Raw genomic sequence first — 25,696 nt, forward strand, 5'->3', positions numbered from 1 at the left:
TAAAAATTGCTACATCAGCATATGCGCATGTCTGAATTGACTTTATGCCTATGTAAGCAGATATCTGAAGCTTCTGCATGGCTGCTTAGAGTCAGATTGAAAAGCATTGTAGAGTGTGCGTCCCCTTGTCTGACTCATTTACTAATGCTAAACGAGTTGCTCAGTTCTCCATCCACTCCTTGGAACCAGCCATTGTTGCTTGAATAAGTGAGACATACTTCGATGATATACTAAGCAGCAGCAAATCATTTAGCATTTGTGCTCTATTGAGACTATCAAAGGCGTGCTTGAAGTCTGCGTAGATGTTATGAAGCTCAGTGTTATACTCATATGCCTTTCCATGTATATGCCTCAACACAAATATCTCTTCTGTTGTTGGCCTGTTAAACCAAAATCTACATTGATACTCCCCACAGAATCTTTTCTGCATATAGTGCTAATCTGTTATAGATAATAGTTGAGAAGATCTTAATAGGTTACATTCAGCAATGTTAATCCTCGGCAATTTGAACAGAAGGTCTTGTCTCCTTTCGTGTGTACTGGTTGAATTAAACCTAAGCTCCATTCTTCTGGGATTCTTTCCTGATTCCATATCAACATAATAAGTTTGTGGAGCCACTTATGAAGATCAGTTCTCCCATTTTTTTTAGCAGTTGTGCAGTTATTTCATCAGTTGCTGGTGCTTTGCAATTTTTTAGGCAATGCACTATCTTCTGTACTTCCTCTAATGTTGGTTCCTCTATCTCTGGATCTGCAGTATAATAGAGTGGCTGTTAATCCCTGGTGGATTGCCCTCCAAAATTCCCCTGAAGTATTCTCTCCATCTATCCAGAACATCCTATTTATCTGCCAGCAAGTTTCCCTCTTTGTCCTTGCAAGTTGTTACTTTCGATCTGTATTCTTGAGTTCCTTCTTTAATTTTGCTGTAGAATTTTCTGCTTTCATTCTTTTGTTGGTGCTCTTCCATCTCTATCTTTCTCTTCATGGCTTCACCTTTTTTTTTCTCCTGCATGCTACCTGTGTTCTCTTTTCATTATATAATGCCCGATTTGATCTAGTATTCCATTGCAAGCCTTTCTTCCTTTTTCTGTTCCACTGCCTGCATACATTCATCATCATATGCCTTCATTCCTAAAACTCCTTGTTTCCCCCAGTATTTCATGTGCTGTTGTCCTAATGCCATCTTTAATAGAGTTCCATTCTTTGTGTATATCATCTCCACCATCTTTTGTTTGTAATTCCTGTCTCAGTGTGTTCTGGTACTTCTGAACAGTAGACCTATCTTTCAGTTGTTCTATATTCCATTTCTTTACACTGGTACTACTTCCTTTGGCAGCCATGGCAAACTTGTCACATTTTGGCTTCTACTAAATAATGGTCAGAGTCAGAATTAGCTTCTCGGAAAGTGCACGCATTTTCCATATCTGATGCCCACCCCTTTGACATCAATATATGGTATATTTGGTTTGCTGCATTTGTTCATGGTATTTTCCACATCCCTTTGCAGATATTTTACCTTGGAAAACAGGTACTTACTGCCTTCAACTTGTTTGCAGAAGCAAACTGGGCAACCCTCGTACCATTATTATTAATTTTGTCATGCAGGCTTTCTTTACCACACACATTTCTGAATGCCTTTTCCTTTCCCAGTTTTGCATTATAGTTGCCAAGAACTATTTTGAAGTCTATCTGGGTATTGTCACAAACCACCTGTAGTTGATCATAGAAGATTTGCACAGTATCTTCATCTAATTCTTCCACTGGCGCATATACGTTCACAAAGGTCGCAGAGTACATATTTTTTCATGATGTGGGATAAAAGCAATAACAGATCTACACGTATCCTTGGGGACCCTAAACCCAACTCCATACTTCCCACTGCTGGCATAGCTCTTGACCTCATCAAAGCACGCAAACCCTCCCGCCCGGCACTGAAAATGCCTACAATAAGGTGGTGTCCCCTGGGAGGGAAATGTTTCAATTTCTTCCTTTGGTGCGTAAAAAACTTTATGCCTGGAATATTATCATCACATAATTTGAACAAATCATATGGAGTCAATATCTGATTATCTAAGGACCTCTGTAGACTGGCATGGGCTGCTAGTCGTTCTGCTGTTCTCCCACTGCCATCACAAGGTGTTTTACTATGTCTTGTTCCAAAAAAAATTCCATTCGGCAGGGATGCCAAAATCCTGTTCATGCAGACATAAATTCATGAAATTTTTGAAATTCTTATATTGAGCAGCTAAACGATCACTAAAGTAATAAATGTTCTTAACATTTTTCATCTTTGTCTTCAAATATGCTATTAACTTTAGTTGAAAGGCATGGACAGCAATAGTATCATGATGGAGACAGTCGCTGATCATACAAATGCTAATACTCTGACATTCTTTGCCACAGCAAATAGACAACAAATGGATGTGGTGTGGCTTGACTATTCTCCCAATGAAGTCCTTGCACAGTATCTTGAACAACAACAACAACAACTACTACTACTACTACTACTACTACTACTACTACTACTACTCAATAACTCTCAGCAGAATCAATCAGCACAATTAATCCATTTTCTGCAAGATTTTCTTTTAGCTGCTCAAACTATAAAATTCTTTATTTTGACACAGTGGTGGCTGCTCAAATCAGTAATTTTCAAAATTAGTGCCTCCATGAAATCTTAAACAGTTCTCTAACATGTATCTGATAAATGTCTTCAAGAAAAGCCTCTGATTGCATTTTTCCTGGACATTCCTCACAACGTTACAGCATACAGTCTTTTGATTCCAAACTGCATACAGTTTTTTTCTTCAAATTCTTGTAGTAATCTTGGATAGATATTGCCGAAGCTAACATTAATTTGACATTTTAATGAAATGTACGTATACTTACTGAATGTGATCAGAAGTGTCGACTGTAGTACAGCATTTTGGCCTGAGCTCACAAAATTTTGAGATGCTCAGTTGATTCCCAACATTGCTTACAAAAAGCAATGAACATTCTTTTCCTCATTTTTTTCTTACTGCAATACAATCCTTTTTGCCTGGGCATAAACGAAAAAACCCATCATCTTAAAAAAAAAGTGAGGACTTTTTTTACATCATCATTGAGCTTTATCCCATTTTGGTTTGCAGATGTTGTCAAAATCACACCTTCCATTTTTAGTTTCCTAGCTTCCTTCACCATTTTAGTTGAAAAAGCAAATTCTTTAGCTGTTTTTTCAATAGTCCATCTGTTTGGGACTGTGGTCAAAATTTGAACTTTGCTGCAATTGCTTGAAGTCTGAAGCTTACTCTTAAGTTCTTCAATTAATATGTTCATATCTTTACATTTTTTTGGCACTCTTCCATTTGTATTTGAGCAATATCTTCTTGGCTGTCACCGGCAGCTGTGACAATTACCTTAGTAACGTTGCCTTGGGCTTTCAGAACTTTGCGGTTTGTGTATCTCAGTGAATCCCTTTTGCTGATCTGTTGAAGCCTTAATTGTGACTCTCCAAGTGATGATAATGAAGTATTAGTAATAAAGCAAGTGTCTTCAGTGGATGGTGATTCTTGCCCCTCCTGATGGGGTGATTCTCTTTGGGCCGCTTCATGTCTATATGCGGTACAGATTTTCTGACCTGATTTAAAAACTTCATTAGGCGGTAACTTCAACCTATCAGATGTTGCAATGGTTACTGGTATCAAAGTCTTCTTGAGTACACATTTTTCTTTACCAAATGGGTTGCAGCAAGTCTTCTGCAGGAATTGAAATTTTGTCATCAACGGGGCATTATGATATGATCTTCAGTAAAATCATTCCAGACCTATTTCATAGAAGCTCCTTGTCCTTTGGTGACATTTCCTTAACTGGTTGCAGTTGACTTTTGCCATAATAGAACAGTGATGATCTGATCCACCAAAGTAGCAAAGTGCAAGGGTCTTTTGGTTCATTTTATATAATAGTTTACCAGTCTATAACACAAATTTGAAAGCTCATGAATATCCTGGGTTGAAGCGTAATGCAAGGTGCACAAGTGAAAACGACCAAGTTGTACAGTGCTGCAGAAAGAGTAAACCAATATGGAGAAAGGAGGAGTTGCTGCATTTCTCATAAATCGTTTTGATTTCAAGAACATTGATAATAAAAATTGTTGCTCAGAGGAGCACTTAGAAGTGTGTGCAACAGTAGTAGTATTTCACAATAAGTCCTTTGTAATAAGTCTATACAGAGCACCTTCAGGAAACTAACCTCTTCATAAAAAATCTGGAAGCTCTGTTGTCCCATGTCACAGTAACAGACAAGGAAATAGTGATGGTTGGTGGTTTTAATGTGGATTTATTGAAAAGATCTATCAGTGAACAATTATTGCAATCAGTAACACAGTCATTCAGTTTAATTCCTACTGTGATCTTTGCAAATAGCATATGTAAATGCTCTGACTACTTTTGATAATATCTTTGTAGATAATACTAAGGAAAAAGGTCATATAACAAAACCAATAATAAGTGGGCTACCTGATTATGACATGCAACATTGTGTGTTAAATGTTGAAACTTGTCATGCTATAAAATCTATTAAATCTGAGAACAGGAGGGTCAAAAATTGTGAATTTTAGGAGATTGCTCAAAGACATGAATTGGATAGATGTTCACAATACTTATGACTCAAATGGAAAATGCAAAGCATTCGTTAATAAAGTTACTTCCTCATTGGAAAATTGGTTTCCCCTAAATGTAACTCAAATCAAACAAAAGTAAAAAAAAAATAAACCACATATTACACAAGAAATAATGGTATCATGTGGGACAAAAAGGAAATTATCTGTCTAAGAACAGTTCTGATATTGAGCATTGTAATGCACTACAAAGAATATTGCAAAACATTGAAGCAAGTAATTCAGGAATCTAAGCAGCTTTATCATGAGAAAAAGTTAATTAAATCAGACACGATAATAAAAACTACATGGGATATAGTTAAGACATAGACATGTGGGGCCAGAAAGGAAGAGGAACAGATAGCTAGCTTGGGGTTATCAGGTTCAGCAAACAGTGCAATGGAATATGCAAATAACTTCAGTAAAATGGAAATGACACACTTCTCCCAAAGAAGTAGCATCCATCATAAAAATCCTTAAAATCAAAGTATTCTAGTGATGTGAATCAATGTATTAATGAGAGTTGATTTCTGTCTTAAGTTATTTGTGTAATCTATGTTGTATCAGTTGATCATTTCCATACTAGCTCAAATATGCTGAAGTTAAGCATCTTTACAAGAAGGGGGATAAAGAAATACTGCAAAACTATCCACCATTTTCACTTTTGCTGTCATTTTGAAAAATATTTTAAGAGGTTGTGGTCATAGGTCTTCTTAAGCATCTGACAGCAAATAATGTATTGCCCAAGTTGTAGTGTGGCTTATGTAAAGGTTCTTATGTAGAGAAGGCTATTTAAATGTACAGTGAGTATATACTTCCATTAGATAAAAAAAATTAGAGGCCACTAGCATTTTCTGTGACCTGTCAAAAGCCTTTGACTGTGTGAATCACAGCATGTCCTTAAGTAAATTAGAATATTATGGTGTCACTGGCAGTGCTGCAAAATGGTTAGTCTCACCTAACTAGAGAAAACTGGTGTCATTGCGAAATACCTGTGGAGTAAACAGTCAGTCTTCATCTGATTGGGAATCAATTACATGTGGTGTTCCTAGGGTTAGATGCTTTTTGGTGCATACATTAATGACCTCTTGTCCGTTACACCGCCAGATTTTAAGTTTGTTTTGTTTGCGGGTGATATAAACGTTGCAATGAACAGCAAGTTAAGTACAGATTTAAAAATGGCTACTAATCGTACCTTTACTGACATTAATACATGGTTTAAAACTAATTCACTTTGAAAAGACCCATTATATACAGTTCAGAATGTGTAAGAGACTTTCTTACACCATGTGTATAACATATGAAAACATACAGATAGAAGGGAAGCAGTGGTTGGGAAGGGAGTGAGACAGGGTTGTAGCCTCGCCCCGATGTTATTCAATCTGTATATTGAGCATGCAGTAAAGGAAACAAAAGAAAACTTTGGAGTAAGTATTAAAATCCATGGAGAAGAAATAAAAATTTTGAGGTTCGCCGATGACATTGTAATTCTGTCAGAGACAGCAAAGGACTTGGAAGAGCAGTTGAACGGAATGGACAGTGTCTTGAAAGGAGGATATAAGATGAACATCAACAAAAGCAAAACGAGGATAATGGAATGTAGTCGAATTAAGTCGGGTGATGCTGAGGGAATTAGATTAGGAAATGAGACACTTAAAGTGGTAAAGGAGTTTTGTTATTTGGGGAGCAAAATAACTGATGATGGTCAAAGTAGAGAGGATATAAAATGTAGACGCAATGGCAAGGAAAGCATTTCTGAAGAAGAGAAATTTGTTAACATTGAGTATAGATTAAAGTGTCAGGAAGTCGTTTCTGAGAGTATTTGTATGGAGTGTAGCCATGTATGGAAGTGAAACATGGACAATAAGTAGTTTGGACAAGAAGAGAATAGAAGCTTTTGAAATGTGGTGCTACAGAAGAATGCTGAAGATTAGATGGGTAGATCACATAACTAATGAGGGGGTATTGAATAGGATTGGGGAGAAGAGAAGTTTGTGGCACACCTTGGCTAGAAGAAGGGATCTGTTGGTAGGACATGTTCTGAGGCATCAAGGGATCACCAATTTAGTATTGGAGGGCAGCGTGGAGGGGAAAAATCATAGAGGGAAACCAAGAGATGAATACACTAAACAGATTCACAAGGATGTAGGCTGCAGTACGTACTGGGAGATGAAGCAGCTTGCACAGGATAGAGTAGCATGGAGAGCTGCATCAAACCAGTCTCAGGACTGAAGACAACAACAACAACAGATAGTTGACAGTGTTAAATTTCTGGGATTACAACTCGATAATCCAATTGGGAAGGGCATACCACAGAATTGCTGAACTGCCTAAACAAGTCTGTATTTGCAATGCAAATGGTATCAGATGTGGAAGATATAAATATAAAAAACTTGCTTAGTTTGCTTACTTTCATTCTGTTATGTCACATGGGATCATATTCTGGAGTAACTTATCAAACCAAGTAAAAGTTTTTAAGAGTGCAGAAGTGTGTAATAAGACCCATTTGAGGTGTAAATTCAAGAACATCTTGTAGAAACCTCTTCAAGGAACTGCGTATTCTAACCACAGCTTCTACGTATATTTATTCCACAATGAAATTTGTTGTAAATAATGTCTCTGTTTCCAACCAATAGTTCAATACATTGTTTCATTACTAGAGTAAGAACAACTTACACAAAGATCTAAAATCACTTACCTTGGTCTAAAAAGGGTCCAATATTCAGTAACACACATTTTCAATAAATTACCAGCAACCATTAAATACTTGGTTTCAGATAAACCACAGTTTCAACAGAGTTTGAAAGACTTTTAGTAAGCAACTCCTTCTACTCTGTAGACGAATATCTTAACAGAGACTGTTAGACCAGCTTCAGTAAAAATGTCTAAGATTTCAGTTTTAACAGCATGTGGTCACAACGGTCAAGATTAGGTATTATGTATATGATAAATTTATTAAAAGTGCATAACTATGTTTCATTCTGACAGTATGTTAATTCTGTAAATATTAGCAGTTTCAGTGTACTTGTAATGTATTCCAAATTCTTGATAATCTCTTGAGAAATGATCATGGAAGTGGTTATTATACGCAAATGTTCTTTTTTTTTTTGTGCGACATGTTCCACAATTGGGGAATCCTCTCATTTTTTGTCTGTAGAATGAAAACTGAACGTGATATAATCTAACAAATCCACATACTGATCAAAAACGTTCAAAAACTGTTTACAAAACATGTTGACACTAAAAAATTCTGCATGTAAACCATGATAATAAAGTTACTGGAGAAATCATAATCTAGTTTAAAGAAACTGACATTTGTCATTTCACCAATTCAGAGCCATATGCATTCACAACAGAGCTGCAATCTTTCAGCAGGGGTCGTCTTATGTAGGAGACCACATTGCAACATTCAGTGTACTAATTATGATCTGTTGCACAAAAATTGTGGATATTTATTTGTTTTGGATTTGTGGTACTTTCAGGTCTTATTAGGCATGCATTGTCATGGAAATCTGTATGCAAAGCTGTAGCTTATAATAGCAGGGGTTATGAGATCTGGTAAAAACAGCCTCACAATCTTTCTGCTGTACTGGACTGCAAATGTTTCCACCTAACAAAAGCAATAGTTTATGCATTTCTCATGTACAAACTACCACCTTTTGTTTTTTAAGTGACACAGCAGCAGCTAGCTGCGCATGTCATTTTCCTTATCACATTAATTCAACCCACAAGTAATTAGAGATTTAGTGGTTGGTCATGTGCACAGAGCCAGAGGCTCTGCTGTCTCCCAAGCTCGCTGTTGGCTAAACCCATGGCATGAATTCGCCATCAAATTCAGCAGAGGCTGAAGGTGTCGCTTGTAAGCAGATTTACGTGGACAGAACTGCCTCGGCTCTGAGAGGTGGTAACTCGGGTGCCAAGGGCACAGCCGAAGTTACTCTGGGTGAAAACTTGTAAAGAACCGATTCGGCCTTTGGAATAAAGTTTTTAAACCAATTCCCTAAAATATTCCTCGTCTGGCTTCTGTCTTGTATAAGAGAATCTTAGTGTTAAGCAGGGGGATGCCTGCAAAACTGTAGATTGGGAGAAACAATTGATTTATTCTGGTATTTAAAATGGAAATGATCAGTGGCTGAATAGGTATGTTTTTCTTGAGCTTGTTTTCTAAACAGTCCTAAGCTTTCTCTGCCACTTAACTCAATTTACCTCTAGAAATGCCAATTTTCGCATCAACCCTTTGAAAATGTAACTCTCAAGAACACTGATTTCCTACAGCCATTGCACGAACACTGAGTTGTGATAACACATTTGATCTGCATGTACTGATCTGTCATCCATCTGTGGACAGTTAGCAGCTCCTATCTTTTTATCTTGGTACTGTATCACCAGGTGTCACAGAGCAAGAGATCGGAGCTATGCGATGGCATGCTTTTTGCTAGTGTCATCAATAATGAGGGAAAACTTGTATGTAGTATCTATCAGTTAGATTCATAAAATATATACAGATATGTTTACATTAAATAAACAACAATAAAGGAATGTTTTAGATAGGAAGGATGTAATGGCTTATGAGCAGTATCCTATGACATTATATAAATACTTACTATCACGATTGGGAAACTGTATTTACTTGAAGGAAAAATACTAGAATAATTTGTCTCAAAATTTTAAAATAGTGCCTAATAAAAGTGTAAATTGTAAGTTGCCCCATAACAGCCTGGAGAAATCAGTTCACATGTGAGAGAGAGGCAAGGTTACACCATCTCCAATGGGGACTGTGTGTACAATGCTGATTTTCAAACCAACCTTTGGATTAATAACAGTTGTACTTTTACTTGATTGGACATTATGCAAGGACCTTCATAAACAATGTTGCATAACACTGTACAGTTGTCATTATGGTTCTCCACCAGTCTGATTAAACTGGACTAGCAAAAGTGACATATGGAATAGCTATTAGTTGAAAATCCAGTATTTGTGACATTCAAATAATGAATCGGATAGTGTCGGCTGAATAAAAGGCTGTAGTGTCCTCAGTGCTGCAGTTTCCTGTCTTCAACTCTTCTTCTTTTCTAAAAAAGTAAATCTTTGGGATTGGCAGGTTAGCCTGGAGCCAAACTTAGTGAAGTGGATAAGTTGCTTGGCTAACTGAAGGATAAAGGTGAGGCCTTCCCCTTTTCATGAAGTTAGTAACAGGATCTTGCTATTTAGCCTCCTCTGTCCAACGAAATTTTGTCATCTGAGCATTCTGTTTAATGTATGAGTATGAATGAATGAGGAAGGTTTCTTTGTATGAAATCTTGAACTTGTCATACTATCTAAATTCTTTCCATGAATAATCATTTTATGGATGAAATTCTAATTTTTTACTACCTGTATAACAGCTTGAAATTGTCCTAACAAATGTTAAACAAACATTTGCTTTCTGAATTCTACATGCTATTCAAATGTATTAACTTTACATAATATTTGTAATTGTATTTGTAAATTGTCTTACTAATAAACACTAATTATTTGTTTAAAATATTGTTTTTCTTCTGTCTCATTTTGTTTTTGTGTTTAACAATGTGCTGTGGTGTTGTTGATAGTAATGACAACTGCATGTGCTGTTGGTACTTTTAATCATTCCTATACATTTGCTGTGTAAGCCATAACACTGAGTCACTTGGAAAGTTCAAGTGTGAAGCCTCCTGGAAAGTTTGAAGACTTTCAGAGCCATGCCAGAACATGTTGTGGATATCACTCAACCCCTTTCACGTACTCGGATATTAGGTACAAAAGAGTTGTCATTCCATCACCATAAAAAGAAAGCTGGCCAGAACAAGAAATGAACAGAAAAAAAAACACAGGTTTTTATTGGAATATATATTGCAAGTGTAGGCTGGATTCCATTGATGGCGGTGTATTTATTGCTTTAAAGAAATTAATCTGTATTAGTAGACTGCTACGTAAGCCTCCCAGTCCCAGTTGCATGTTGCCTGTCTGAATGCTTCCAGGTTCAACAAAAACTTGATTTTCAGTATTTCATATCATTATTGGCCATTTAAAATGTGGTGATAATCTACTCATGAAGAGGTATAATAATGAATTAAAGGTTTAACATAATAAGGCAAGTATTGAAGTTAGAAACTGTGTTTAAGCCCTGAGACAATGTAACTCATAGTGCAAAAATTTCCCATTTTCATCAAGTATTTGAGAATGAAAGCAATTGGCAACTTCCTTACTGACACCACCTACAAAATAAAGGAAAAACATTTGTCACTTAATACATCTTTACTTTCCCTTGTAGCAAAACATCAGCATCAGGCATGACATTTCAATTTATTACTTCTTTACTGCTAACACTATTTACAGTGCATTTGGCAGAGAGTATCCACATTTATTACTGAATGTGCTTGCAAAATTAAATAGGTTATCATTTGTTTGGTTGTGATTTTTCAGTAGTTTGTGGATAAATAATACACAACTAATAAAACCAGCATTATTAGGGTTTTGTGTCTTCAACCATAAAGTTTTTAAATGCTTGAAGTCATATATTTAACACATTAACTCATTTTTAAAGTAATCGGATGTTTGAATCTGTTTTATACATGGGATTTCATTTCTTTAAAGAAGCGGGGGGGAGGGGAGGGGGGGCACTGGTATTATCTAGTCATGTTGTTGCAGATACAGAATGACAGAATGCAAAATAGTTTACTTGTAATTAAACATCAAATAAAGCAATCAGATGCTTTTAAAGACCACATTTGAGGAGCTGTAATGGCAGAACACTTCAGAGAAAACCTGGATAATATTGAGTAATTTCCTGATCATTCTATGTTAGTGCAGGGTGCTTTCAATCTAGCTGTGATAGAATTGAAGAGTCGCATGATTAAAACATCTGTCAGTGATAGGGATTTGTCTGAGACTATTCTCAATATCTTTTACGAGTATTACTTTGAGCAATTACAGTAGAGTTATGTGGATGAAGTACTAGATACCTGAGTAGCTAACAAACCTTAACTTTACAATCCAGTTTCTGTAGAGAAGGAAATAAATGACCATAGGGCTGTTATAGCATCAGTTACTGGAGATGATATAAAGAATGGTAGGAAGTATTTTTGCTTAACAGATGTTACAGGAAACAGAAGGCAAATTATTAGAGAAATCAACACCAGAAATTAATCTTTCAGGACCATAATGTTGAGTATCAATGGATAAAATTCATACATGCCATCACACAGCTCAATGATCTTTCGCACACTGTGTACTTTGCTTTGGATGTTCATGTGCCGAGCAAGATTATGAGAAATGGGAAGATCCCACTGGGGTTAAACAGATGTTATACAATTGCTACAAAAGTAATGAGAGATTCAAGTGGAGTGAAAGATTTTTGACAAACCCAAGCTGAATGAAGCTGAAATGAGTATAAGGAGAGAAATGTGAGGGGTGTGCAAGAAATTCAAAACTAAAATTTTGCTGAACAATGTGACAAAAAATTCTAAGAATTTTTGCTCTTCGATAAAGTCTGTAAACAACTCGAAATCATCTTCACAAAACTCTATGATCGTATTGGCATCAAAATAGAATGTGACAGAGAGAAGACTGTTTCACTACTGTAGATCATAGCACAGTTTCTTCTTTTAGTCGTCACAAGTGACAGTGAGATAGATGATTTTGAAATTCAAAATTGCCCAACAAGAGAAAAGGCAGGACCTTATGACATGGTATAGATTGTGCAGAACAACTTGTTCCTCATCTAGCAAACGGTTTATTAGAGGCCACTGGAGCAATGAAGCGTCCCATGTTGATCATTTCAATTTTAAGAAAGGGTCATCAGGTTGCTGCACAGCCTGTTGTGAAATTGACATCTCTCATGTTGGTCCATAAGGACCTTTTTAGAGATTGAAAATATCTGCTGTAGGGATCAACACGAATTCCACAGACAGCAGTCTCACAAAAATCAGCTTGTTCTGTTCATACACAAGGTCCAGAATGCTGTATATGAAGACATCTAAGTCGATACTACGTTCCTATATGTCCATAACATTCAGTAGTGAACAAAATACAGTATAAGTCAAAAAGGAATTTGGACTGATATAGAAGTTTATTGAGGCAACTTGAGAATCTATAGATATGCTAGCAAACAACCTCAAGTTTGATTCGCGCAGAGTATCATTACCCCATTCCACCACAGAGAGTGCCAGTGTACTGCACAGTTAAAATGGGTACTTTCACTGGTGCAGTGTGTGCTCACTCTGTGTTTTAGTTTCATGAAATGGACTCTGCAACAACTGTTTGGTGTAAATTTTGCACTGAATGCACTAACGAGACCCCAAGCAGGTCTAAAATTTACTCTTAGCTCGAGACCTTTCCTGAGACTGTTGTTCACTGTGACATGATAAATACCAGCTCATCTGTGTGTTTATGGTTGTCAAACAGGTTAGGGAGAGCCTTGCATGCACACAAAAATCAACGCAATGTGTGTGTCACGAGGCTGGCATTCCATAAAAGACTGTTTGGAAACTACTATGTAGTTGTTTTACACTTGAAATCATAGCGATTCTCAATGGCACATCACATTAGTGATGCAGATAAGATGGCTTGTGGGGGAATTGTGTGTGGAAATGTTGCATTGGATAGAGGACGAGGAGACATTCCTGAACGCAGTAATTTTGAATGATGAGTCTGCATTTCATATTAGTGGCACAGAGTGGCAGATAATGGGACTAAATTTTGGGGAGCATTCCTAAAGACGACGACGACGACGACGACGACGACCACCACCACCACCACCACCAAGATGACACAGACGACTGCTACTACTACTGCTATTGCTATTGCTACTGTTACTACTACTACTACTACTACTACTACTACTATTACTACTAATACTAATATCAATAATATCACCACCACTCGCTTATATTTACAAATGAACTGTTAGATTGGGTTTTTGAGTTTCATTACTTGTAAGATGAAGTTAACTCGATGATCCTTCTGCTTCTCGAATCTTTTGACGACATTGTCATACCATATGTCTTGGCTTTCAAGTATTCCAATTTAGGCACTTGCTGCAGGAATGGTAGCACTTAAACAAAATAGTTTGAAAATTTCTAGAATAATCTGGTCCATTTCATTCTCAATCATTCATCTGATAATGTCTCCAAAACTGACAGAGTGAAATGTTACTTTATGCTGGGAAGAAAACACAGTCTCTAATTCTACACGCAACTGTGAGTGACGGAAGGATACATCATACGTTATGTAATAATGAATCCACACTGTCTACAGGTAAACGTCGACCACAACTGGCGAACTGAGTGGTATCACGTAATATAAGGAAGAGCAGTTTATTACAATGTGAGAATCTTGTTTCCAGTTGCATTGTATTATCCAATACCTTGAAGTACTACTGTTTGTATTTTGACATCAATGGATTGCCATTGTATTCATCCATCATTTCAGTACTGTTCATTTAAGCTTCACCTTGCAAATTAGTAGAGAGTTTCATGAAATTTAAACCGAGCGAGGTGGCGCAGTGGTTAGCACACTGGGCTCGCATTCGGGAAGACGACGGTTCAATCCCGTCTCCAATCATCCTGATTTAGGTTTTCCATGATTTCCCTATATCGTTTCAGGCAAATGCCGGAATGGTTCCTTTGAAAGGGCACGGCCGATTTCCTTCCCTAACCCGAGCTTGCGCTCCGTCTCTAATGACCTTGTTGTCGACGGGATGTTAAACACTAACATCCTCCTCCTCCTCCTTTCATGGAATTTAAAAAGTTGATAAATTTATTTTCATTTCTTAACTTTTTTTATGTAAGCTATGTGTTCTGAGACAGCATTGTTGCAATAGTACACATAGTTTTTTTTTCTGAAGAATGTTGAAAGGCAGTTCAGTCTTTAAAAAACAGAGGGTTAAAACCACAGGCTTCTCTTTAGTCATTGCAGTAGAATCTGGACTGCTGGTTGTTGGATTTAAAATCTTGATTAGACCTGGACAGTTTCATGAATTACAGATATTATTGTGGCATTACAGTTCTATCTTGTTTGACTGCTGGAGTGAATATGTTTACCAACAGTATTGTGAAGAATTCCTGTCCATTAAAGTACTGTTGGAAGGAAGCAGGAATAACCTGAAGTGTGGACAAAAAAAAATCCTTAATGGTTTTATACAAGAACAGCTGTGCTGGAAAGCTAAATTTAAATGATATGCAAAACAGTGAGTTGAGGAGAGCTTGTGTGTGTGTGTGTGTGTGTGTGTGTGTGTGTGTGTGTGTGTGTGTGTGTGGGGAGGGGGGGGGAAACAATATCGCGGATCTTAGTTTGCAGGCGATTTAATTCTCTTGCCAGAACAGAAGCATGAGCATAGGTTTTGGCCGCCGTATCATAATTCCGAAGCTTGCCTCACAGAACATTGAATGAAGCAGCAGCAGTTCTAGCTTGGCCAACATCACGAAAACAAAAAAATATTCTTGAATGTCTCTAACAAGAGTCCATTTGGATCACAACAATAAAGCAATGTGACTTGTCTGAAGCGTCTGTTGTTTTGTACACAGTGCAGGTGTAAAATGAGGTTCTGTTCAAAGTTGAATGTATATACTCGCAAATCTGCTCACTTATAAATTTAATCGCTTCGTTCTGTATAGCCTTTGAAAGTCTTCAAAAATAGCACATTTTCTTCCAGTTTGCTTTCAAATATTTGTCTCTGCTTAGCACAAGTTTAAAAATGGCTCTGAAATTTCCGAGATCCAGGGAATCTTCTAATAATCATGACACCTGAAAGCTAGTTCCAGCTCCCGCAAAAGACTTGTGATATCAGTAAGAATTTTCAAGATGTCTCCGCTTTCACTTCATTGTTGTGTTTCTTCAGTTTGTCGTGTTAATTAAGTAGCTCCAAAGTACTAAATAGTTCTTTATGTGAAATAAAGGTATGTAAATAATCTTTAGAAGAAGTGTAATGTGCTAAATCTGTAAACAGATTGTCAAAATCCTCAGCAGTCCATACAGTTTTTCTTGTGCTTAACAGCTAACATGGCGAGTAGAATACTTTCCCTATCGTAGGGCTCACACATAACCACTTGTGCTGCTCATACCAAGAACTTCAGAATGCACATGTTTTGAACTTATCTTTCTGAATGTAATGTCAGTGCTGGATATCCTTTCTTCAAAATTTAATGTCTTTCAGTTTTGCACCTCCTTGAAAACAAAAGCTACTGAAAGTAAGTAATGAAGTCTTCACTTGAAATTGTTACATCAGTACCTGTACAAGACTAGACTCCAACCATGTTCACTACAATCGGGACAATTGTAGTCCGATTCATGAACGATGGCAGTTCATGCAGCTTGAGACGAGGACAGGGATTGCATTGTTGCCAGTTCCAAGTGACAGTTGCGGGGCAGACATACACATGCTTGTGCCTGATGAAAGCATGTACCCTGCAAATTATGTCTATTGCTTTATTGTGTAGAATTTGTCACTCACCACCACCATCAGGCATGACAACTCTAATACAGTGGAATAAAAATTCACTAAATAACTTGCTATGACTGCAGATAATGCTCGCATTACATACAGCATTCACAAGAGTGCTTGGAACACTACTGAACACTCATTGATTGTTGGAGAACGCGTGACATAGGTGCATAGAACTAGCATAAACTCGACCACAAATGTCCGTGACTCCAACTGTAACATAAGAGCAACCTAGGGAGATGGCACCACAACCACTGGCCTCTCGTGCTGTGGAAGTGCATGGCAACACTGCCATGACAGCTTGTTACCCCTCTTCTCTTCCTAGTAGTGACAACATGGTTACCATGGCAACTGGGTGTTGCCAGAGGCCAGGCATATACCTGGCTGCCTTGCTATATGCCTCATGCCTCTGCTTGGGTTAGGTCTAAGCTTTCGCACTTTGACTTGTTCTGTAGTGCTGGTGGTTTAGAAGGAATAACACGAGCCAATGTCTTTCACACTCACTGACAAAGGTCCATGAAGGTGTATTGTATAAATAATTATTGCTGATGCTACCACCAACACCAACACCACCACAACAGAAAATTGAGGAGGCCTGGCCTCTCTTGCCTCCTCTGATAAATTACTGTTGGTAGCATGGTGAACAGCCATGACTGGTACATGGGACAACAAAAAACCACTTGCAACCTCAGAACATCTTCTTGACAGCTTCAGAGTCAATGTGTTTTGTGCTCTTAGCAACTTGAAAGTGTATGAACCTTTCTTCTTCTTCTTGGAGAAAACTGTTACTGGTATTGTATCTGGATATTCTTGAAAACTTCTTGTTCCCACAGATCAGTGAAGATAACAGACATAGGATAATTTACGACAAGCAGGACAGCGCACCACCTCATTTCCTCATGGAAGTTTGAGGTTTTTTGGATAATTGCTGGCTGTGAAGGGCCAATCGCATGGCCACTTCGCTCCTCGGACTTGACACCAGTGGATTTCTTTCTCTGGGGTTTCATTAAAGATTGTATGTGTGTTCCTCCGCTACCTAACAGTTTAGCTGACCTGAAAAATTGAATCTACAGTGCCAGTGCACGTTACACTTGATTTGCCGCACCAAGTGTAGGTTGAAATTTATTACTGGTGGGATGTTTGCTGCATCACAAATGGTAGTCACATTGAACCAAAATTACACTTGACACTTTAATGTGAAACTTGAAGTTGTTTGCTACAAGATGGCACATCTACTGATTTTGTAAGTTATTTCAGTAAATTTCTGTTTCATTCCAAAGCTGTGAACTCCTTTTTGGCACACTTGTACAAGCTAACAGAATATTGGAACTGCTTTGAACCTTGATTCCTGGCAGATGAAATTCATTATGCCCTCCGTAATGGAATTTTAGTGCTGTTTATTAAAAAGCTGAAACACCAGAAAATTGTAGTGAAATTAGGAAGACCTACAGAGGACTGAAACCTGTAGTGAGTGGCAGTTAACCCATAACATAAATATGTATGTCTTATTGAACATAAATAGCTAGGAAGAGCAATTTCTTTTTTAATTCACTGGAAACCATAACAACAGTAAAATGTGTAAGAGTATTTGTCTCGAGTAATTAGAACTTTTTATTGGAAATGTAGATATAGGCTGAGATTTTATGGAATAACCCTAAGGAAACATAATTCAATCACAAAAGAGGTAGTGTACAAAACCCTCGTTCGACCAGTTCATGAATATTGTTTGCCAGTGTTTCAGCCATTGGGATTAATAGCCCAGAGGCATGAAAGGGTAGCAATGGTTGGGAAGGGAGTGAGACAGGGTTGTAGCATATCCCCGATGTTATTTAATCTGTATATTGAGCAAGCAGTAAAGGAAACAAAAGAAAAATTCAGAGTAGGAATTAAAATCCATGGAGAAGAAATAAAAACTTTGAGGTTCACCAATGAATTGTAATTCTGTCAGAGACAGCAAAGAAACTGGAAGAGCAGTTGAACGGAATGGACAGTGTCTTGAAAGGAGGATATAAGATGAACATCAACAAAAGCAAAACGACGATAATGGAATGTAGTCGAATTAAATCAGGTGATGCTGTGGGAATTAGATTAGGAAATGAGACACTTAAAGTAGTAAAGGAGTTTTGCTATTTGGGGAGCAAAATACCTGAAGATGGTCAAAATAGAGAGGATATAAAATGTAGACTGGCAATGGCAAGGAAAGCGTTTCTGAAGAAGAGAAATTTGTTAACATCGACTATAGATTTAAGTGTCAGGAAGTCGTTTCTGAAAGTATTTGTATGGAGTGTAGCCATGTATGGAAGTGAAACATGGACAATAAATAGTTTGGATAAGAAGAGAATAGAAGCTTTTGAAATGTGGTGCTACAGAAGAATGTTGAAGATCAGGTGGGTAGATCACGTAACTAATGAGGAGGTATTGAATAGGATTGGGGAGAAGAGAAGTTTATGGCACAACTTGACTAGAAGAAGGGATTGGTTGGTAGAACATGTTCTGAGGCATCAAGGGATCACCAATTTAGTACTGAAGGGCAGTGTGGAGGGTAAAAATTGTAGAGGGAGACCAAGGAGGTTTGTTTGGTAAACATGACATTGTTTAGTTGCTCTTCAAACTTAAGTGGCTGCACTACAAGAGGTGTTGTGAATCAGAAAGAGTTATACTTTTAAATTCTGAGAACCTAAATTTCAAGCAGAGTTAAGAAACGTATTGCTTCTTGGTGCATCCATCTCAAAGAATAACCCTGATGGAAAAATCCGAAATTTTATCACATGCAGTGTCTCACCAACAGTCCTCTATCCTGTACCCCATTCCTGAATGGAACAGGAAAGCATGGACTTGGAGGAATGATAATGACAACAAAACTACCCTGTCACACTCCATAAAAAGACTTCCAAAGTAATATTGATGTAGCTCCACATTCCTACACTTAAATAAGAGATAACAAAATGGTTCAAATGGCTCTGAGCACTATGGGACTTAACATCTTAGGTCATCAGTCCCCTAGAACTTAGAACTACTTAAACCTAACTAAGCTAAGGACATCACACACATCCATGCCCAAGGCAGGATTCGAACCTGCGACCATAGCAGCCCCGCGGTTCCGGACTGCAGAGATAACAACAAACAGGTTCTTCAGCATAGTGATCCAACAAGTCACTACAATTATTGGTAACTGCCAGGCATGATAGAAAATACGATGTCATCAAACCGTGTAGATAGTGATTTCCATGCTGAAATGGAATGTATACAGAAGCAGTATGTTGTTTTTATTTAATCCCTCTGTGTGTGTGTGTATATATATGTATCCAAGGCCCATGTTTTAGAGACTTCATGCATCTTTTACTCCAACATGTGTCTTCTACTATAATTTCTACATAGCAGCCGACTGCTGATTTATTCCCCTACTGCTTACAGGTTGATACAAGCACAGATTTAAAAACTGATACTTTTACAAAGCATGTCATCTGTCCCATTTTTCTTTGCTTCTTGCCTCCCTAAGGCATGATCAGAAAACTTGAGAGTGAGTTTGTGACTGTGCACACAAACAAATACTGTAATTCAGCTGCCACAGCATTGTTGTGAATTGCATTGATTTATTTTTTGTACTGAGTATTCCATGTGAGAACATTTTGTGGTTCATGGTGTAAACCACCAGAGACAACAGAAAGAAGTAATTTCAAATGTGGTAACACTTAGTATATAACATGAAACTTTGGTCATGTTTGCAGTAGAGAATTAGGAAGGTGCAGCATCTCATTTTGTGTGTGTGTGTGTGTGTGTGTGTGTGTGTGTGTGTGTGTGTGTGTGTGTGTGTGTGTGTGTGCCCCCTTTAATTTGAATCTGAAAGTAATGCAGCTAATTCCTGTTATGATACTTTCTGGATCTGCACTGCACAATTTCAAAAGAAGTATAGGAATCTGTTTGCTATATATCTGCCATGTATGAGCCACCATTCAGTTTCTTGTACATATTGCAGTTCAGACTGTTGTTAAACTTTGTTGCCTAGTGGCACCTTCAGTAAACCAGACGACTCTGAATTTCCGTGACTGAAGTTAGTTGCTAAGGTTTTTTAGAATGCACGTATTGATAATAAACTACAGATGGGAAATGCAGTTACATTTGCAATTATAATATTGTTCCATCACCGCTAATGATACAATGAAATTTGTTTGGCTACTTTCAATCATGAATGCCAAATAAGGTAATATCTATTGGCAGTGCAGCCCAGTTGAGGCAAAAAACAATAATTTTAGCCAATATGTGAGTCATTCACAGAATTAATTTGAGAAGCTGGTGCAGTTCTATTATTTAAAAATCTGGAGACACTTACGCTGATATGACGGTAGATCTACTTGCTTATGAGAGTTTTAGTTCACAACATCAACATTTTTGAAAGGAACTGCAGCATCTGTTCAGAAACTTTTATATAATACTTGAAAAGTCTGTTCATATATGATCACTTTATTTCTGTTGAACCACGTTGTTACAGCACTAAACTCATTTGGGAACATAACCCTGTGATACACAATGTATTCAGGATATTTTCTTTTTCATTATTGCCAGCATTCTGTTCCAGAGTATACTGTGGAATGATTTTTGATTGGTCATTAGTGCCTAACTGGGTACCCAGTCTTTTTAAGTTATCTTTAATCCAGATTTATTGACTAGACAGGTTTGTAAGTAAAGTCAGTTTATTTCTTTGCAGGTTCCCCTTAATTTCAGATGCACTAAAAATCTGAGCTATATTACACAGCTGTGTAGTATTGTTATCCTTCAGTAATTTAACCTCAACCATTCTTCATCTTTGCCATAGTTTAGAATCCCCAGTGAAATTTCTGTTTAAGACAGAGCTCTGTACTGACCCAAAGGTAGTAGAGAAAACTGAATTTGACCATAAGGGAAAGTTTCTCGTATAATTAGGTTACCTCGGCCGAGGGATGCACCGACCACAGACTGCAAGCAGCCTGACATCAATATGATAAGGGCACAACGGTAGTCAGCAAAATCTTATTAAAAAAGTAATTTGATATTTTGCTGGAAATCAAGTTACTAGAGATAAGAGTTGGGAATTGTGAGAAACAGGCATTGGTTTGGTGGGAGTGACTTACCTATGCCTTTATTAACTATGATTCCATTTTCTTGCCATTTCTTAGTGGACTAAAGCTGTATATACAAAAACAAAGACAACTTGAGTTCACCAGGCTTGTGTAAGGATTTGCATCCCACAGATAAAAGAAATGTGTACATCATGCGTGTATCTTCCTGATTCCCTGCTTCATATTTTGATGAAATATCTTTGAGCATTGGATACAAGGACAAATTTGCGTAATCTGGTGATTTGTCAGATACTTCAAATGGTATGAATTTCATGTGCATTATACCATAATTACAGGCCTGTTACTGCTGTGTTGTCAGTCTTGTTGTTTATTACAAGATCTGGCAGTGAATGTGCAAGATGTTCCCATGCTCTCCTTGAGAATGAATTTGTTTCTTTAAACGTTGTTCAATTCTTTCCTCTAGATAATTGTTACTTACAATTTTGTCTGCTAAATGAGTATTAGACTGTGTTAAAAGCAAACAGATCGCAACAGTGTTACTTTGTTAGTATTATGCAGTGTGAGTATGTGCACTGCTAAATTCAGCAAAATCTGTTCTCCCTCTCATTCTCAAAGAAATTAATGTTTTTATAATGATATTTGACTTCTTATTTTGTAATTTTCTTAGAACATAATTAAATATGTTGATTTTAATAGTAATAATAATTAATTTTTCTGTTTTTGTTTTGTTAAGGGTTCCACAACTTGTATAGTGTACTGGTCTACATGCCACTCACAAAGACATCTGAACCATTTACAAAAATATTCCACGAAACTGTTGTTAATGTGAGGAAATTTGAGTACACATGGAAGATACGCAATATAACACACTGTGGAAAGCAACCAGGAGAGGCTCTAGAGTCATCCATATTCTGTGCTGGTGACGATTGTTCAGTTAAATGGCAGTTGCTTTTGTATCCTTATGGGTCATACAAGGAGTTCAGAAAAAGCCTCTCCCTTCATCTCACCCTCGTGTCATGTCACCAGTCATCAGTATATGCCAAATACAGATTTAGTTTACTGGATAGCAGTGAGAAAGAACATTTTGTGAAGTCAACAAGTTGGGCTGTCTTGTTCAGACCCGGTTACTGGCAAGGCTACGACGAATATGTCGATCGGAGCAGCTTGTTAGATTCTCCTTTCGATCTGCTGTCAGACGATACGCTGACAATCCGTTGTAGCGGAGGAGTCGTAGCAGACTGGACAGTACCTGTGCCGGAGTGCAGTCTACGTGAGGATCTTGGGGCTCTACTAGATTCTGCCAGATTTGGCGACGTCTGGCTCTGGACATTAGATGGTCGTCACCTTCTGGCCCACAAAGCTATATTAGCTGCACGTAGTCCAGTTTTCTCAGCTATGTTCAATCACAATATGGAAGAGACCAACTGCAATCGTGTAGACATAACAGATGTCGACTATGACGTCTTGCGGGAAGTAGTGCGCTACATGTATACTGGGCACACGCCGAACTTAGAAGGAGCAGCAGACTGTCTGTTAGCTGCTGCTGATAAGTACCAGCTCCCTGGTTTGAAAGCCATGTGCGAAAATGAACTCGGTGCGGGGCTTACCACAGAAAATGCTGCAGGACTGCTCATTCTCGCTGATCGCCACGGCGCAGCTTCCCTCAAGGAGCGTACTCTCAGATTTATAGACGCACATCTGAAACATGTAATTGGAACTGCTGGATGGAAACAGGTAACCTTGTCACATCCTAACCTTGTTAAGGAAGTGTCAGGGGAACCTTTGCTCCATGATGGAACGTAAATGGGATGATAGGAATATTTTTTCATATTGTATACATATGGGTAAAAGGTGCAAAAAGCATTCTTAGGCACTGCTACTCCTGATCTAGAAATGTGTATAGGGTGCACATATCTGTTAAAAAATCTTATTTCTCTGCCGTTTTTCACTATTTTGCATTTATTTTTATAATTTTATTTCTTCTTGTATGGACTGTAATTACTTTTCTGTAGTGTTGAAACTTCTGTGCATTATCGTGTGTAACGTGTGATGACAGGTGAAACATTAGTTGGACAAATTGTGTGGTTTCTTGCATTTTTCTGCTACATGTTACAGAATTTCCTACAATTTTACTATTCATGCAACATGTACTTAACTGTGGTTATCAGTACTGTGTAGGCGTCTGCAAGGTGAAGGGGTTGTGCAAATTAACATTAGAAATAGAAAGCATGGAGTAATGCAGCAAATCCTTAAACATGAACAGATCTCAAGTTTCATAAGCAAATAGTGCTGTAGATGTCATTAAAGTTGAATAAGTGTTTTTTAAAAATTCCATGTTTCTTCACTTCATGGAAAATTAACACTTTTTGTTGGTTATTTTTGTTGATATCCAGCGGTATCTTCTCAATTATTCTGAATTTTTATATTTCAGATTTTATAATTTCAGTATCAACATAACACCACTGGCCTATAATAATTTTTTGTTAATATTTTCTGTCTATACTTAATAAATGATCAGTTACTTTCGATGTAATCATACGATGTTATAATTTCGATTGTTGAATTTCAGACAGTAGCAATTTTAGAATTTTGCCCCCTGTTGGATTAATTTCTGTGGATGTTCCACCGTACTGTATTCCATTCCATTTAAATTTATATTGCTTCACTCCTATTTACATTTGCAACCTGCTTGCTGTGTCATTACCCACATACATTGTGAATGCATGTTATGACACGAGTTTACATTATAATGTTTGTTTGTAGCGGACAGCTCAGGGTAAATTATTTATAGTTATTCACATTTTAAAATATTTTTTGGTTCCTATTGCTTCATATCTCTTCAGCAATGAGGAAGAAATTAAATTACTCAGGTGTGAAATAAGTATCAGTATTGGTTTTGGTTTTATTGCCTTTGATAATTATATTAACCTGATCACTGTTAGTGCAATTTCTATGTATATTTGTAAATAATTGATCAATACAAACTGATGTAATTGTGTAGCATGTGTAGCACAGTTACTAATCTTTGTACATATTTAATTTTTTGAAGTTAAGTTTGATTATTACAACACAGTTTGTGAACCAACTGCAGTGGATTTTGCAGTGGACTTTATAAGTGCAAATTGTTATGTTTGAGTAACAAGGCAAAGTTCAGAAGGTGGTTTAGTTTGCAGATGAAGGAGCTGATGATCTACAGAACATGCTTGAAACAGTAGTTGACTTCAAGATGTTGCCTGTTTGCATAGTATTGAAAGTTTATGAATTAAATGATAATGAGAGATTAAAATTGTATCATGTACAGATGATTGAAAAGCAAGCAGGAGATGCATTGTTCATTTAATATTGTGAAAATGGTTTATTAATGTTCTATCATCTTAATGTTCAAGGCAGTAATAAGCTATGTATGTTGATTGAATATGCTTGAAAGAATTATACTGCAGAATACGAGAGGAAAAAAATTGTTAAATGTCATTCACATTATAAAACCAAATAAATATAAATATTTTAATGTGTTGTTGTAGCCAGAAGTAACACTAGCTAGCTATGAAGGCTAGACTCTCTTTACATTGATGAAATACAGCAAATCATGTTTGGCAATCTTCTGTTTTATGATGTTTCAGTTGAGTACCCAAATAACATTTTTTCAACTGATCCTACTACCAGTCAGTGGAAAATGTACAAGGCTGAGTATGAGTACTCACAACATTATACTGCAACTTATTTAAATATTTATTCCTCTTGTCTTCTTTGAAATTAGTGTAGCCAAAGGAAACTGATGTCTGTAAATGAGAGGAAACTGAAAAAACATAAATATCTATAAAAAGCAATTTACATTAATGCCGAGTAAGTTACATTAGTGCACTATGAAACCACCAGTCGCAGACTTGAGGTGTTAGAATCAAACTGGGTCATCTGTACGTAGGACACACCTGCATTTTTGACAGTGGGACAGTAGTTGGTGTGATGAGGAAAGAAGGCAGCTACAGTAGCCTGTTTGGGTGAATGATGTTGAGACATTTATTGGACAAACTATTCTGATGAGCTTTTGACAGATTAGAGGCAGGGCAGAATTATAGGTGCTTAAATATTCATCCTTGTATTGCTCACAGACTAATACAATAATTTGTCACGAGCTGTTCGACATCCAGAAGGATCAGCTGAGGATAACCACGTCAACAACACAATCCAATGTCTGCTAGTCACTTCTACACATTTCAGTAAATAGGAATGTGACTGTAAGCCATCTGCAGCCCCCCCCCCCCCAACCAACATTTTTTTTTGAACCAATACTATACAGCAGGGTCTATGAGGATGTGTACTGCTTGTCACTGACCTCGAGAGAAGCGCTTGCTGTAGCTATGACAATGTTCACGTTGGATGTTGCTCAGTGGAGAGTAGTTTTCATCATAAATGAATTGCAGTTAACATTTAAAGCAACTGTGGCTTTGTTTTGCTTTGGTAGGAAACCAGTACTTATGAGTTGTTGGGTGGACATAAAGACTTCTACATTTTACCACTGAAAACAATCTTACCACTGGAAATTGT

At 37.3% G+C, this 25,696-nt stretch overlaps 1 protein-coding gene across 3 annotated transcripts in view; it reads left to right on the forward strand.

Moving 5' to 3' along the window:
- Positions 1–24,659, forward strand: part of LOC126416413 (speckle-type POZ protein-like) — a 59,700-nt gene extending 35,041 nt beyond the window's left edge. For all 3 annotated transcript variants that reach the window (XM_050084130.1, XM_050084131.1, XM_050084129.1), the window contains exon 2: positions 21,885–24,659. In XM_050084130.1, coding sequence (XP_049940087.1) covers positions 21,885–22,954 — 1,070 coding nt within the window. In that variant the 3' untranslated portion in view covers positions 22,955–24,659. The remainder of the gene's footprint in view (positions 1–21,884) is intronic.
- Positions 24,660–25,696: the final 1,037 nt, after the last annotated feature.

This window comes from Schistocerca serialis, chromosome 8 (genome assembly GCF_023864345.2).
Source record: "Schistocerca serialis cubense isolate TAMUIC-IGC-003099 chromosome 8, iqSchSeri2.2, whole genome shotgun sequence".
Classification (NCBI taxonomy): Eukaryota; Metazoa; Arthropoda; class Insecta; order Orthoptera; family Acrididae; genus Schistocerca; species Schistocerca serialis.